At 48.9% G+C, this 13982-nt stretch overlaps 2 protein-coding genes across 20 annotated transcripts in view; both read left to right on the top strand.

The window, feature by feature from the left end:
- LOC5507634 (mucin-5AC) overlaps positions 1–13982 on the top strand; it is a 71807-nt gene that overhangs the window by 16310 nt on the left and 41515 nt on the right. The window lies entirely within an intron of this gene.
- On the top strand, positions 7706–10888 carry LOC125563019. The gene is made up of 2 exons (XM_048727599.1): positions 7706–8964; positions 9136–10888. Exons 1-2 carry the CDS (start codon positions 8818–8820, stop codon positions 9400–9402), a joined length of 414 nt encoding a protein of 137 aa, XP_048583556.1. The 5' UTR covers positions 7706–8817; the 3' UTR covers positions 9403–10888.

Below are 13982 nucleotides of genomic sequence, written 5' to 3'. Positions count from 1 at the left end.
CTCACCCATCATTCATCTATCTTCCACTCACCCATCCCACACCTGTCCGACACTCATCCCTCACTGAGTCTTCTCGCACATCTCTTACTTATTCCCTATCACCTGTCTCTCACCCACCTCTCACACACCTCTTACCAATTCTTCACCTATAACTCACCTACTCACCCCATTCCTCACTAATCCCTAACCCAACACTCGCCTATCTTTCATTCACTTATCATTCATCTTTACCCTCACCTGTCTCTTCCCAATCCTCGTTTACCCATCCCCCACCTATCTCTCAACCCCACCCTTCCAATATTCTTCCCTTACTCATCCCTTGCCCGTTCATCTCCTATCCCTCACCCATCCCTCAGCTGTCCTCCACCCACCCCTAATCTATCCCTTATCCATTCCACACATGTCCCCCAGTAGTAGGATTTTGGCGCAGCTGGCACAAGTTTTTCATCATCCCAAATTTCATTCCAAAATGGCGCAAAAGTCTCCGCCAAGCCTCGCGACCTGCACATGTGCGAGTTTGCCCAAGACTCCTTGCACACACGAACACGACCACACCCACCTGTCAATCACTTTGTCACGTGATGGCCACGCCCACCTGTCAATCACTTTGTCACGTGACGGACACGCCCACCTGTCAATCACTTTGTCAAAAAACCTGTCAATCACTTTGTCACGTGATGGCCACGCCCACTTGTCAATCACTTTGTCACGTGACGGCCACGCCCACCTGTCAATCACTTTGTAAAAACCTGTCAATCACTTTGTCACGTGACGGCCACGCCCACCTGTCAATCATTTTGACAAGAACCTGTCAATCACTTTGTCACGTGACGGCCACGCCCACCTGTCAATCACTTTGTCACGTGACGGCCACGCCCATTTGATCGTCGAAAATGGCGTGATGAGTTCGGTCGGTTAGGTGGAGGGGTGTGGGCCGGGGTTTACACTTCCGAGCTAATTTGACCAGAGAGAGATGTCCCTCCCAGAGGTCCTCATACCAGCCCTAGGTTACCATGGAGATGAAAATGATTCTTGTGAGAGACTCTCTGGGGGAACACCCCCCCTCACGTGACTGTGGGGGTGAGAAATAAGAGATTGAGTTTTTGACGGTGTCCCTGTGGGAGGCCCCAGCTAGGAGTATGAAAAGTGAGGGTGAATTTTTTTCATACCACGCCACGTCTCAGGTCCTAGACTACCATGGAGATGAGAATGACTCCTGTGGTGGGTTGATGGAACTCCTGCGGAGGAGGTTGTGAAGGATGGGGGTGAGTCCTCTTTACACCACTGAGAAGCGTCTCAATGTTCTACCAACACAGACTGGTGAAGACGTGTCGGAGTTGTCCCACCAGACCCCCAATGGGATTCTGGAATCTTGGTTTAAAGACATAACTGGTTTGATAGAAATGGAAAACCTGAAGGTGAAAGATCTGAAAGCCCTCGCCAAGGAGCGAGGTATCCCAAGATATTACTGGATGCGGAGAGACGAGCTCGTCGGGGCGCTGACCAGCACGTCACCACCACCACCACCCCGACGGGTCCCTCTACCCAAACTTATCAAAGGGCTACCACGTCCGCCTGATATTATCCCATCCAACGCGTCGGAGAGTATTCTCGACGGTCCGATACCTGAGATTGATGTCCCCATTCTCAAACCCTCCAAACCCACACGGAGTTCCCACGTCCAATCACTTAAGCATTTTGCAAACAGGGAAGTCAACTCGATCAAGAGCGAGTTAGATGAGTTTGCGGATTGGATACTATCTTATGTCCCTGAGCCCATCAAAAAGACCGCCAAAGAGGCTGTAGATAAACGGGTCAAACGTCTGAAGGAGAGGATTAAGCGTTTACACGGGGAAGCGGAAGATCGCTTCACACCCAAGGAGCAAAAGACGGCGTTGAAGGGATATCTTAAGACTTATGGGATAGCCGGACAGGAGGGTTACGGTCCCAAGGAGTTTATCACCAAGATCAGACCAAAGGTTATCAAACTCGTCAATGACCGAAAGAAGCCCATCAAGGTCAAGTTTGTCTTTACCTGCAGGTATATAAAAGAAGATCTGGCTACAGGTCAGATTGAGGAGGAGCTGGGATATCATCATACAGAAAAGCCTGAGATCGTGACGGAGTCGACTGATTTCTCTGATTTGTTTAATGTAATGACGAATCCTTTGATCGGATTAGTCGAAAAGTTCCAGAAGCAAGGCTCTGGGTGGCAGTTTGATCGGGTGGAGTACTTTGATATTAACATTGATCCCTTTGATCCTCTCTCCGGGAGCTCGTATGTTGAACTACCAAAGGAGTTAGCGGTAAAGAAGGCGATCATCAATGTGAGGAATGAGAATGATCACAAGTGTTTCAAGTGGGCGGTAACCTCCGCCGTGTACCCCAAGAGGGATAACCCTCAAAGACTCAGTAGAAAGATGATGGAGAACTCTGAGAGATTCGACTGGTCGGGGATAGAGTTCCCCGTCTCGTTGAGACAGATCGACAAGTTTGAGAGACAGAACCCACATACAGTCAATGTGTTTACGTATGAGGAGAAGAAAATATGTCCATTGAGGATCAGTGGGAAGGATCCATTCAATGCAATCAATCTACTTCTCATCTCAAACGGCGAGACGAGTCATTACTGCTGGATAAAGGACGTGATGTCGTTAGTGTCTAGTCAAATTGATAAGTATCACCATACCCGATTCCTATGTTTTAGGTGTCTAAACTCGTTTCGGTGTAAAAAGGCGTTGGAGAAACATTACGAGTACTGCTCAAAGAACGAGTCGGTCAGGATAGAGATGCCGATGGATAAAGACGGTAAGCCCCTTTACACTAGATTCGTGAACTTTAACAGAAAGATGCGGGTCCCCTTTGTTGTCTACGCAGACTTTGAGAGCTTCACAGAGAATATAGACACTTGCTCCCCAGATGAGAGCAGGAGTTTCACTAAACAATATCAGAAACACAAACCGTCAGGCTTCTGCTATCTCATCAAATGCAGCATTGATGACGGTGTGTTTTCACCCAAGCTGGTTCAGAGGACGGTCCAAGGGTCTGCCGAGGATGTCGCGCAGCTGTTTGTGGAGTCTCTCGAGTCAGACATCAAGGAGATTTACAATAAGTTCAAGTTCCCCAAGGAGGTGGAGATGACGCGGGAGGATGAGATGAACTATGACAATGCCACTCACTGCCACATCTGTGGGGGTGAGTTAGGAGAGGACAAGGTTTTGGACCATTGCCACCTCACCGGAAAGTACAGAGGTGCTGCTCACAACGCATGCAACCTTCGATTTAGAGCTCCAAAGTTCTTTCCTGTTCTATTTCACAACCTGTCTGGATACGATTCACACTTGTTTGTCAAGAATCTTGGTACGTCGGAGGGTAAAATAAACTGCATACCTAATAACGAGGAGAAGTATATCTCTTTCACAAAACAGGTTGTGGTCGACAGGTTTACGAACAAAGAGGGCAAACAGGTTGACGTTAAGCGTGATATCAGGTTTATCGACAGTTTCAAGTTCATGTCCGCTAGCCTCGACAGTCTAGTGAAGAATTTACCGAGAGAGTCTTTCAAGAACCTCATGATTCACTACAAGGGGGAACAGTTACAGCTGTTGTTGAGGAAGGGCGTCTTCCCATACGACTGGTTCTGTAACTTTGATCAACTAGACGCTATCCAACTTCCGCCTAAAGAAGCGTTTTACTCGACTCTCAACGATACGGACATATCGGAGGAAGATTACCAACACGCGCAAAAAGTGTGGGAAACCTTCAAGATGAGCACCATGAGGGATTACCACGATCTCTATCTTGAGTCGGACGTGCTCCTGTTGGCAGACGTTTTCGAGAACTTTAGAGATGTCTGTCTCGAGAACTATGGCCTGGACCCAGCCTGGTACTACACAGCACCCGGACTGGCTTGGGATGCAGCCCTAAAGATCACAAGGGTAGAGTTGGAGTTGCTGACCGATTGCGATATGTTACTCATGTTTGAGGAGGGTATTCGCGGAGGTGTCTCCATGATATCCACCAGACATAGTAAGGCAAACAACCCCTACATGAGAGAGTACGATCCCAACCTACCGACAAAGTACATTACCTACCTGGATGCAAACAACTTGTACGGCTGGGCGATGAGTAAACCTCTGCCCACTCACGGGTTCAGATGGATGACGGACCAAGAGCTGAAGGAGTGGGGACGTCACCCATGCGTCGTGGAGGTTGACATGGCGTATCCACGTCACCTTCATGATTCACATGATGACTACCCGTTAGCTCCAGAGAGCATCAAGATTAACAAGGTAGGCAAGTTGATCCCAAACCTCAACGACAAAACAAAGTACGTCGTCCATCATGAGACTCTGAAACTTTATGAAAGTCTTGGGTTAAAAGTCACGAAGGTTCATAGGGGTATCACCTTTGAGGAGTCTGGATGGTTGAAGACCTACATTGACCTAAACACGAGCCTCAGAGCAAAAGCGACAAACGATTTCGAGAAAGATTTTTTCAAGTTAATGAACAACTCTGTTTTCGGGAAAACCATGGAGAACATTAGAAACAGGGTGGACATCCGGCTGATCACAAACGAGAAACAGGCTAGGAAACTAATATCAAAGCCTAATTACAAGCATCGTACCATCTTTTGTGAAAACCTTGCGGCTATCCACATGAGGAAGACGAGACTGGTTTTCAACAAGCCCGTCTACTTGGGTATGTGTATCCTGGATCTGAGTAAGAATCTCATGTATGATTTTCACTACGGTTACGTTAAACCAAAGTATGGTGACAAGGCAAAGTTGCTGTTTACAGACACGGATAGTCTGATGTACGAGATAGAGACGGAGGATTTTTACAAGGACATTAGCGGTGATGTGAGATCCATGTTTGACACAAGCAACTATCCAAGGAATCACCCGTCTGGCATCGAGTCAGGGTTGAACAAGAAGATCATTGGCATGTTCAAGGATGAGACTGGAGGTCTACAAATCACAGAGTTCGTCGGGCTGAGAGCTAAACTCTACTCGTACAGGATGGACGGTGGTGGAGAAGCGAAGAAATGCAAGGGTGTCAAGAGGGCAGTCGTCAAGAAGAGCATCGGTTTCGATGACTACAAGGATTGCTTGTTTGGTAAGGAGCCTCAGATGAGGATGATGAATGTCATCAGGAGTCATGGACACAATGTCTACACCGAGACGGTGAACAAGAGGGCGCTATCTCACGAGGACGACAAGAGAATCATCTGTGACGATGGTATTCACACCCACGCTCACGGTTATCTCGGGAGTGTCTGAGACAACCAACAGAGTGTGCTGACGAGAAAGTACGAGTCTACTTAAATCCTACGAAGCATACTTTTAAAACACTTTAGTGTTATGCTCCTACCATCTCGGATGACAGTACTTGCTAGCAGTCTCCTCACAGTTGCTAAGCAATTCATGCTAACACCGTCACAGGAGATCTTAAAATCCTGCGGAGGACCCTCAACCATGATTGTGAAGGGTGGAGACTGCTCCTCTCCACACAGTGTGAAAATAATGAGCTTTTTCACACCACATCGCTGAGGAGGCCTAAAGGTGTTGCGGCTACAACAAAGATGGGAGACGCTCTGAGGAAGGTGGTGATCAAGAGACGTCTGTTCCTTGACCCCAAATACTTGGACAGTGAAATAATGAACCACGTCAGGGATGAGATCGTCAGTACGGTGGTGGGGGAGTGCACGAGGGAGCTCGGGTGGGTCCTCTCGGTGGGACGCTTGACGGAGGTTGTCAATGTTCGTGACACCATCTTTAGAGTGAGTTTTGAGGTGGAGACGTTGAGGCCGCGGGTTGGGGGTGAGCTTGTTGGGGAGGTGCGGATGGTCTGGGCCGGCGGTGTCCTCTTGGAGGTTTCAGATATACAAAAGGTTGTGATCCCGTCTACCTCTCTCGACGGGTACGTCTTTGAGGCGTGCTCCAACTGCTACGTGAGGGAGGGTGAGAGGATTAAGGAGGGCGACACTGTTCTCGTCACAGTAACAACGGTCAGGTATGGTGAGAGAGGTTTCAGCTGCTTGGGTGTCATCTCTGAGAGGGCACCTAACACAAAGTGTCAAAAGGATTTGAAGAAAGTGTTCTAGAGACGCGGCAGGTTCAGCAGGATGGAGCGGTTCGGGGTAGACGTCGACGGTGTGATGGCATACGCGGCACGGGTGGGTCTTGTAGAAGTTGTCGAAAAGTATGCAGAGTATGATGCGGTAGACCTCGACTGGGCTATGGTCCAAGCGGTGGTGGGAGGTCACGTTGAGATTGTTGAGATGTGTGAAGAGTGGGGTGCTACAGACTTTGAAGAGACCATGGAGGCTGCGGCGCGGGAGGGGCATGAAGAGGTTGTTGAACTGTGTGTAGAGTTTGGTGCGAGAGACCTTAGGAGAGCCTTGGTGGCTGCAGCGCGTGGTGGTCACGTTGACGTTCTACATCTTCTCCAGGAGTGTGGTCTGAGAGACTTTGGTGATGCCTCAGCAGCTGCAGTGATGGTGGGTAATGATCTCGTGGCTGATGTGTGTGAGGAGCTAGGTGAGAACCTTTACGACGACATTGACGATGCCACGACGCTGGCGGTCACCCTGGGAGACGTTGAGACTGTCAAGAGATGCAGGGAGGCGGGGGTTGAATCGTATGAGAGAGCCCTGCGCGGAGTAGCCACCGGCTGTCACACGGGGGTTGTCAAGATGCTGCTGGGTTGGGGAGCAAAGAGTTTTGGGCGGACTATGAGATTCATGGCGTGTCACCTCCCCAGGAGACTCAAAGGTTTGTACCCAGCTTACGGTTGGGGTGAGGTGCATGAGGAGCTTTTCAGACACCACCACAAGCGAAAGTTCTTCAAGGTTTTGGAGGAGGAGCTCATGCCAATCACCTGAAATCCAGATAGGTTTTGGGATTGGTGTTTGGATGAGGAGGAGAAGAGCCGGTTGGCGGAGAGTCTCGTATTGGCAGATCAACACTCCATCGATGGGGTTCTGGAATCTTGGTCTAAAGACATGATTGGTTTAGAGAAATGAGGGAACAAACAGCAGATCGGTCAGAGTACCTTACCGTGGGTGATCTGATGACACTCCCCGTGAAACGAGACTGCCGGGGTAACCTGATATGTCATCATAATAAAAGAAAGACGCGATGCAGAGAGTGCGGCGGCGGTAGTGTCTGTGAGCATGGACGGACAAGATACGTTTGCAAAGACTGTAAAGGGGGAGGGATATGTGAGCACGGCAAGCACAAGTCTATTTGCAGGCTGTGTGGGGGATCTCGGATATGTGAGCACAACAGACAGAGACAATTCTGTAAACCATGTGGAGGGTCTCAAATATGCGGGCACGGCGAACGAAAGGGTCGTTGCAAGATGTGCATCGTGAATTGACGTTGACCCACCCAGTTTTGTAACACGTCCTACGTCACAAAACATCGACTTGCCTGACGTTACTCTCAAGAACCTCCCTAGTTATGTCAAAGAGCCTACTCAGTTGTGCTCAAGAGCTTGCTCAGGTGTGTTCAAGAGCTTGCTTAGTTGTACTCAAGAGCTTGCTCAGTTGTGTTCAGTTGTGCTCAAGAGTTTGCTCAGGTGTGCTCAAGAGCTTGCTCAGGTGTACTCAATATCTATCTTGGTTATGCTCGAGATCCTACTTATTTCTCCCCGATACTTCTTTGATTTTAGTGCACTCTCCTCCAAGATAACACTAAAGTGTTTTAAAAGTATGCTTCGTAGGATTTAAGTAGACTCGTACTTTCTCGTCAGCACACTCTGTTGGTTGTCTCAGACACTCCCGAGATAACCGTGAGCGTGGGTGTGAATACCATCGTCACAGATGATTCTCTTGTCGTCCTCGTGAGATAGCGCCCTCTTGTTCACCGTCTCGGTGTAGACATTGTGTCCATGACTCCTGATGACATTCATCATCCTCATCTGAGGCTCCTTACCAAACAAGCAATCCTTGTAGTCATCGAAACCGATGCTCTTCTTGACGACTGCCCTCTTGACACCCTTGCATTTCTTCGCTTCTCCACCACCGTCCATCCTGTACGAGTAGAGTTTAGCTCTCAGCCCGACGAACTCTGTGATTTGTAGACCTCCAGTCTCATCCTTGAACATGCCAATGATCTTCTTGTTCAACCCTGACTCGATGCCAGACGGGTGATTCCTTGGATAGTTGCTTGTGTCAAACATGGATCTCACATCACCGCTAATGTCCTTGTAAAAATCCTCCGTCTCTATCTCGTACATCAGACTATCCGTGTCTGTAAACAGCAACTTTGCCTTGTCACCATACTTTGGTTTAACGTAACCGTAGTGAAAATCATACATGAGATTCTTACTCAGATCCAGGATACACATACCCAAGTAGACGGGCTTGTTGAAAACCAGTCTCGTCTTCCTCATGTGGATAGCCGCAAGGTTTTCACAAAAGATGGTACGATGCTTGTAATTAGGCTTTGATATTAGTTTCCTAGCCTGTTTCTCGTTTGTGATCAGCCGGATGTCCACCCTGTTTCTAATGTTCTCCATGGTTTTCCCGAAAACAGAGTTGTTCATTAACTTGAAAAAATCTTTCTCGAAATCGTTTGTCGCTTTTGCTCTGAGGCTCGTGTTTAGGTCAATGTAGGTCTTCAACCATCCAGACTCCTCAAAGGTGATACCCCTATGAACCTTCGTGACTTTTAACCCAAGACTTTCATAAAGTTTCAGAGTCTCATGATGGACGACGTACTTTGTTTTGTCGTTGAGGTTTGGGATCAACTTGCCTACCTTGTTAATCTTGATGCTCTCTGGAGCTAACGGGTAGTCATCATGTGAATCATGAAGGTGACGTGGATACGCCATGTCAACCTCCACGACGCATGGGTGACGTCCCCACTCCTTCAGCTCTTGGTCCGTCATCCATCTGAACCCGTGAGTGGGCAGAGGTTTACTCATCGCCCAGCCGTACAAGTTGTTTGCATCCAGGTAGGTAATGTACTTTGTCGGTAGGTTGGGATCGTACTCTCTCATGTAGGGGTTGTTTGCCTTACTATGTCTGGTGGATATCATGGAGACACCTCCGCGAATACCCTCCTCAAACATGAGTAACATATCGCAATCGGTCAGCAACTCCAACTCTACCCTTGTGATCTTTAGGGCTGCATCCCAAGCCAGTCCGGGTGCTGTGTAGTACCAGGCTGGGTCCAGGCCATAGTTCTCGAGACAGACATCTCTAAAGTTCTCGAAAACGTCTGCCAACAGGAGCACGTCCGACTCAAGATAGAGATCGTGGTAATCCCTCATGGTGCTCATCTTGAAGGTTTCCCACACTTTTTGCGCGTGTTGGTAATCTTCCTCCGATATGTCCGTATCGTTGAGAGTCGAGTAAAACGCTTCTTTAGGCGGAAGTTGGATAGCGTCTAGTTGATCAAAGTTACAGAACCAGTCGTATGGGAAGACGCCCTTCCTCAACAACAGCTGTAACTGTTCCCCCTTGTAGTGAATCATGAGGTTCTTGAAAGACTCTCTCGGTAAATTCTTCACTAGACTGTCGAGGCTAGCGGACATGAACTTGAAACTGTCGATAAACCTGATATCACGCTTAACGTCAACCTGTTTGCCCTCTTTGTTCGTAAACCTGTCGACCACAACCTGTTTTGTGAAAGAGATATACTTCTCCTCGTTATTAGGTATGCAGTTTATTTTACCCTCCGACGTACCAAGATTCTTGACAAACAAGTGTGAATCGTATCCAGACAGGTTGTGAAATAGAACAGGAAAGAACTTTGGAGCTCTAAATCGAAGGTTGCATGCGTTGTGAGCAGCACCTCTGTACTTTCCGGTGAGGTGGCAATGGTCCAAAACCTTGTCCTCTCCTAACTCACCCCCACAGATGTGGCAGTGAGTGGCATTGTCATAGTTCATCTCATCCTCCCGCGTCATCTCCACCTCCTTGGGGAACTTGAACTTATTGTAAATCTCCTTGATGTCTGACTCGAGAGACTCCACAAACAGCTGCGCGACATCCTCGGCAGACCCTTGGACCGTCCTCTGAACCAGCTTGGGTGAAAACACACCGTCATCAATGCTGCATTTGATGAGATAGCAGAAGCCTGACGGTTTGTGTTTCTGATATTGTTTAGTGAAACTCCTGCTCTCATCTGGGGAGCAAGTGTCTATATTCTCTGTGAAGCTCTCAAAGTCTGCGTAGACAACAAAGGGGACCCGCATCTTTCTGTTAAAGTTCACGAATCTAGTGTAAAGGGGCTTACCGTCTTTATCCATCGGCATCTCTATCCTGACCGACTCGTTCTTTGAGCAGTACTCGTAATGTTTCTCCAACGCCTTTTTACACCGAAACGAGTTTAGACACCTAAAACATAGGAATCGGGTATGGTGATACTTATCAATTTGACTAGACACTAACGACATCACGTCCTTTATCCAGCAGTAATGACTCGTCTCGCCGTTTGAGATGAGAAGTAGATTGATTGCATTGAATGGATCCTTCCCACTGATCCTCAATGGACATATTTTCTTCTCCTCATACGTAAACACATTGACTGTATGTGGGTTCTGTCTCTCAAACTTGTCGATCTGTCTCAACGAGACGGGGAACTCTATCCCCGACCAGTCGAATCTCTCAGAGTTCTCCATCATCTTTCTACTGAGTCTTTGAGGGTTATCCCTCTTGGGGTACACGGCGGAGGTTACCGCCCACTTGAAACACTTGTGATCATTCTCATTCCTCACATTGATGATCGCCTTCTTTACCGCTAACTCCTTTGGTAGTTCAACATACGAGCTCCCGGAGAGAGGATCAAAGGGATCAATGTTAATATCAAAGTACTCCACCCGATCAAACTGCCACCCAGAGCCTTGCTTCTGGAACTTTTCGACTAATCCGATCAAAGGATTCGTCATTACATTAAACAAATCAGAGAAATCAGTCGACTCCGTCACGATCTCAGGCTTTTCTGTATGATGATATCCCAGCTCCTCCTCAATCTGACCTGTAGCCAGATCTTCTTTTATATACCTGCAGGTAAAGACAAACTTGACCTTGATGGGCTTCTTTCGGTCATTGACGAGTTTGATAACCTTTGGTCTGATCTTGGTGATAAACTCCTTGGGACCGTAACCCTCCTGTCCGGCTATCCCATAAGTCTTAAGATATCCCTTCAACGCCGTCTTTTGCTCCTTGGGTGTGAAGCGATCTTCCGCTTCCCCGTGTAAACGCTTAATCCTCTCCTTCAGACGTTTGACCCGTTTATCTACAGCCTCTTTGGCGGTCTTTTTGATGGGCTCAGGGACATAAGATAGTATCCAATCCGCAAACTCATCTAACTCGCTCTTGATCGAGTTGACTTCCCTGTTTGCAAAATGCTTAAGTGATTGGACGTGGGAACTCCGTGTGGGTTTGGAGGGTTTGAGAATGGGGACATCAATCTCAGGTATCGGACCGTCGAGAATACTCTCCGACGCGTTGGATGGGATAATATCAGGCGGACGTGGTAGCCCTTTGATAAGTTTGGGTAGAGGGACCCGTCGGGGTGGTGGTGGTGGTGACGTGCTGGTCAGCGCCCCGACGAGCTCGTCTCTCCGCATCCAGTAATATCTTGGGATACCTCGCTCCTTGGCGAGGGCTTTCAGATCTTTCACCTTCAGGTTTTCCATTTCTATCAAACCAGTTATGTCTTTAAACCAAGATTCCAGAATCCCATTGGGGGTCTGGTGGGACAACTCCGACACGTCTTCACCAGTCTGTGTTGGTAGAACATTGAGACGCTTCTCAGTGGTGTAAAGAGGACTCACCCCCATCCTTCACAACCTCCTCCGCAGGAGTTCCATCAACCCACCACAGGAGTCATTCTCATCTCCATGGTAGTCTAGGACCTGAGACGTGGCGTGGTATGAAAAAAATTCACCCTCACTTTTCATACTCCTAGCTGGGGCCTCCCACAGGGACACCGTCAAAAACTCAATCTCTTATTTCTCACCCCCACAGTCACGTGAGGGGGGGTGTTCCCCCAGAGAGTCTCTCACAAGAATCATTTTCATCTCCATGGTAACCTAGGGCTGGTATGAGGACCTCTGGGAGGGACATCTCTCTCTGGTCAAATTAGCTCGGAAGTGTAAACCCCGGCCCACACCCCTCCACCTAACCGACCGAACTCATCACGCCATTTTCGACGATCAAATGGGCGTGGCCGTCACGTGACAAAGTGATTGACAGGTGGGCGTGGCCGTCACGTGACAAAGTGATTGACAGGTTCTTGTCAAAATGATTGACAGGTGGGCGTGGCCGTCACGTGACAAAGTGATTGACAGGTTTTTACAAAGTGATTGACAGGTGGGCGTGGCCGTCACGTGACAAAGTGATTGACAAGTGGGCGTGGCCATCACGTGACAAAGTGATTGACAGGTTTTTTGACAAAGTGATTGACAGGTGGGCGTGTCCGTCACGTGACAAAGTGATTGACAGGTGGGCGTGGCCATCACGTGACAAAGTGATTGACAGGTGGGTGTGGTCGTGTTCGTGTGTGCAAGGAGTCTTGGGCAAACTCGCACATGTGCAGGTCGCGAGGCTTGGCGGAGACTTTTGCGCCATTTTGGAATGAAATTTGGGATGATGAAAAACTTGTGCCAGCTGCGCCAAAATCCTACTACTCCCCCACCTTATCTCCCCTGTCTCTCACACATCCCATACCCATCTAATCACCCATCCCTCACCAATTCCTCACTGTCTCTCACCCATCCCTTGTTCATTACTAACTCACCAGTCCCTTACCTGTCTATCACTTGTCTTTAACACATCCCCAAACCATCCCTTAGCTGTCCCTTACTTATCCATCACCAATTCCTCACTATATCCGTCTCCCTCATCCCTCAGCCATCTCCAAACTATCACTCACCCATCCCTCACCTCCATTTTACACATCCCAAATCATCCCCCAATCATCCCGCAATAAACCCTCACCTATCCCTCACCCATCCCTTACTAATTTCTCAATCGAAACCTTTTCTATTCCTCACTCATCCCTTTACTGTCTCTTACCTTTTACTTGTCCATATCTCCTGTCTTTCACTTGTCGCTCACGCATACTTCATCCATTCTTCACCTATCCCTCATCCATTCCTGACTTTGGCTCTCATTTATCCCTCTAAAAACCCTCACCAACACCCCTCTATCCCCTATCATTCCCTCACCTGTCACTTGCTCTCCTATTGCTCATCCTTCCCCATACCATTCCTCACTCATCTCTCACCAGCCCCTCATATGTCCTTCACTCATCCCACTTCCATCTCTCACCCATCCCTCACCTCGCCAAACCCTCACCCATTTACAATTCCCTAACTGCCCCTCGATCACACATCCCTCACCCATCCCATTCCTTACTTATTCCTCATCCATCTCTCAACTCTTTTGTCCCTCTCCTGTCCCTCTCCTGTCCATCTCCTGTCCATGCCCTGTCCGTCTCCTGTCCCTCTCTTGTCCCTCTCCTGTCCCTCTCCTGTCCATCTCCTGTCCGTCTCCTGTCCCTCTCCTGTCCCTCTCCTGTCCCTCTCCTGTCCCTCTCCTGTCCCTCTCCTGTCCCTCTCCTGTCCGTCTCCTGTCCCTCTCTTGTCCCTCTCCTGTCCCTCCTCCTGTCACTCTCGTTTCTCTCTTTTTCCTCTCCTGACCCTCTCTTGTCCCTCTCCTGTCCCTCTCCTTTCCCTCCTTTGTCCCTCTCCTTTCCCTCTCCTGTCCATCTCCTGTCCCTCTCCTGTCCCTCTCCTGTCCCTCTCCTGTCCCTCTCCTGTCCCTCTCTTGTCCCTCTCCTGCCCCTCTCCTGTCCATCTCCTGTCCCTCTCCTGTCCCTCTCCTGTCCCTCTCCTTTCCCTCCTTTGTCCCTCTCCTTTCCCTCTCCTGTCCATCTCCTGTCCCTCTCCTGTCCCTCTCCTGTCCCTCTCCTGTCCCTCTCCTGTCCCTCTCCTGTCCCTCTCTTGTCCCTCTCCTGCCC

Source organism: Nematostella vectensis, chromosome 5, assembly GCF_932526225.1.
Source record: "Nematostella vectensis chromosome 5, jaNemVect1.1, whole genome shotgun sequence".
Lineage (NCBI taxonomy): Eukaryota > Metazoa > Cnidaria > Anthozoa > Actiniaria > Edwardsiidae > Nematostella > Nematostella vectensis.
The sequence above is the reverse complement of the archived record's forward strand: the minus strand, read 5'-3'. Positions and strand labels throughout refer to the sequence as shown.

What these genes read in the sequence shown, in the direction of transcription:
- LOC125563019 (XM_048727599.1), top strand. Translation starts at nt 8,818, where the DNA reads ATGAAGGTGACGTGGATACGCCATGTCAACCTCCACGACGCATGGGTG. An exon ending in TACAAGTTGTTTGCATCCAG is followed by an intron (nt 8,965 to 9,135) that starts GTAGGTAATGTA and finishes TGTGATCTTTAG; the next exon opens with GGCTGCATCCCAAGCCAGTC.